This window comes from Oryctolagus cuniculus, chromosome 18 (genome assembly GCF_964237555.1).
Source record: "Oryctolagus cuniculus chromosome 18, mOryCun1.1, whole genome shotgun sequence".
NCBI classification, from domain to species: Eukaryota; Metazoa; Chordata; class Mammalia; order Lagomorpha; family Leporidae; genus Oryctolagus; species Oryctolagus cuniculus.
In genome coordinates this window covers 687,544-690,152 of record NC_091449.1, presented here as the reverse complement: position 1 = coordinate 690,152, position 2,609 = coordinate 687,544, and the positions used below count along the sequence as shown (strand labels likewise).

General features: G+C 42.5%; 1 protein-coding gene across 1 annotated transcript; it reads right to left on the bottom strand.

Annotated features, from left to right (window-relative positions):
- Window positions 1-1,347, bottom strand: ORYCUNV1R1575 (vomeronasal 1 receptor oryCunV1R1575). Its single transcript, XM_070062675.1, has one exon. The coding sequence runs from the start codon at window positions 1,086-1,088 to the stop codon at window positions 165-167; it is 924 nt and encodes a 307-aa protein (XP_069918776.1). The 5' UTR covers window positions 1,089-1,347; the 3' UTR covers window positions 1-164.
- Window positions 1,348-2,609: the final 1,262 nt, after the last annotated feature.

Below are 2,609 nucleotides of genomic sequence, written 5' to 3'. Positions count from 1 at the left end.
TCATTTTTCCTCCATCGCAACACTCGTGTAGTGATATGAGGACAGGACTGCCCTTCTTGAAATGGTGACACACAATCCTGACATACGCAGTCCTCTGATGAACAGACACTGGAATGAATACTTGAACACCCAGGAGAGAACAGACTCACAGCACTGCAAGCAGATTAGGAAGCACTTCTCCCCGCCCTGCAGCCAGAACACAACCGAGAGACTCTGGTGTCACTGATGATGAGCACGAAGGGGCTGAACGCTGGGAAACACGATGCCACAAGCACAGAGGTGTTCACGATCCACTGGCCTTGATTTTCAACCAGTGTCACCCACAGTGCCATCGTGATATATATTGAATAAAAGGTGACAAAGAAACTCACCAGGATTAGGATGGTGTTGGTGGCTCTGACCTCATGGGAAGGCCTGGAAGAGAGTCGGTGCCTGTGAATATGTTGGACTCTCTGTTTATGTCTGTACAGGATAAAGATGGTTGAGCTGCTGGCCCAGATCATGAAGCCCAAACTTATGAGGTCAGGAGAAAAATACAGGATTGTATAAAATGAATCTAAAAGATTTCCACTTAAATGCCAAGAACAGTACCCATAATTATTTTCTATACTGGTATTTTTGATATTCAATGGACCACTCACTATTATAGGAAGACAAGAATTTACTAAAATATGCAGAACCCAGCAGAAGAAACAGCAGAAGCCAAGGAACTTTAGGGACCTTATCTTAAGCTCCATCCATCTCCAAATACTGGGGTCAAGTTTAATGGCCTGGAAACCATTGAAAAGGCAGATGGTACTGAAGGACACTCCTGTTGCCACTCTGTAAAAATAGAAGATAAGTTTACATCCTATATCATCCAGCAAATAATTCCATCCAAAAGCCGCCAAGGTCTGGGGTATACCTTTAGAGATAAGAACAATGGAATTGGCCAAGACCAGTTGATTGAGAAATAAATCTGTGGGCCTCAAAAGATGTCCAGTTAGCAGAGTGAAGTTATAAAGACAAAGGAGGGAGGAATTTCCCACAAGGCCAATCCCTGTCTGAGTGAGGAAGATAATCCCAATATCCAGGCTGGCAGAACACATCACAGCAAGTGCTAGAGGGCACAGGTTGCAGCTGAAGTGAGAAAGAATGAACAATCAAACAAATGCCAATGTGTCTCACTTTTCAATATGCAGCCTTTTCTCTATATTCTACTTTAAATGGTCAGCGCTTTCGTTCATGCATCCCAGGAAGCTCAATGAAGACTGAATTCTAAATAGCCTCAGTCTCTCCTTACAGTTGAAGGGGTGATGGGCAAGTGCCCCACAGTTTCTCTGGAGCTGCAGAGAGGAGTTGGGCAGATCTCTGTGCTTGGACATGGACTTTTCTCTATGATACATTCTTACACAAAAGGCCAAGACACAGAATGAGTGTAGCATATGTCTCACTTAAAACACTTCAACTTGAGGATCAAAACACAGGGGCAGAGTTGGAACAGTAGTGAAGGATAAGAAACTAAAATAGGCTTTATGAAGTAATCTAATTTGTAGTTTGACTTATACAAGTAACAATATTTCACATAACTACTGAAAAACAATAGTAGATATTGGGTATCACTACCCATAACATTGCTAATTAAAAGAAAATTTAGCTTGATTATCACCATGGTGTTCTTAGTGCACATGAAAGAAGTAGTTCAAATGACTTGAAAACACAGACACACACATGAAAACAAAAATACCTGGAAGGAAATATTAAGCTTTTATCACATCATATTTGCACAATATACTGCATTAATAATTTGAAATATATCAAAGTATATTAGTGTAATTGGTAAGGAAGACTTAGCACAAGGCAAAAACTATGCATCTCTGTGGATGAATATAAAATCTACACAGCTCCAAGCGACACAAGTCTTGGCAGAATTACAGCCTGCAGTGACTTTAAAACACACATGTATTTCTCATTTCCCTCCCACGAACAGTCATCGCCAACAGCCCCTTTTCCTTGAGCATCTCAAGTCGCAAGACTGAGATTTCAAGAGGTGATTTCTCAAAGAAAGCCAACCGTCTTGAAGATAAACGATGCTGCGGGGTGTGGGGCAGAAAACATCCAAATGTCCCCAACGCTGCTTGTCAAACAAGAAAGCTAGGATGGTGCAGATACCCTGGTTTTTGCGAGGAGGAAACGTAACTTGAAAAGGAGTCTTTTGCAAAACATTGGTACAAATGGAGCACAAAAGGAATAGTTACATCCATGACTTGAACCTCAACAAATATGTTAAACATCTTCAAGATTATATCAAAACAGGATGTTTTCCTGTGGAAGATGTCAGGGAACCAACTCACGATGACATCCAGCAAGGGCTCACTGCCCGACACTCAGAGGAGCCATTTACTGTGGCACTTGCTTTGAGGAAAACAACAACACAAAAGGCTTTATTGTTGAAGTCAGCCAGCAAGGAGAAGGTGAAGCAAAGCTTAGCTCTCTCTCTCACCTGGGGTATGGGACAGGTTTATGGGATGGGGGAGAGGGCAGCCGCTGGGGAGTACTGGTGTGGCAAGTTCTGATTGGAGACCTTTAGCACAGGAACCAGGTCCTGGTCAGTGGCTTCCCCGTTTTCT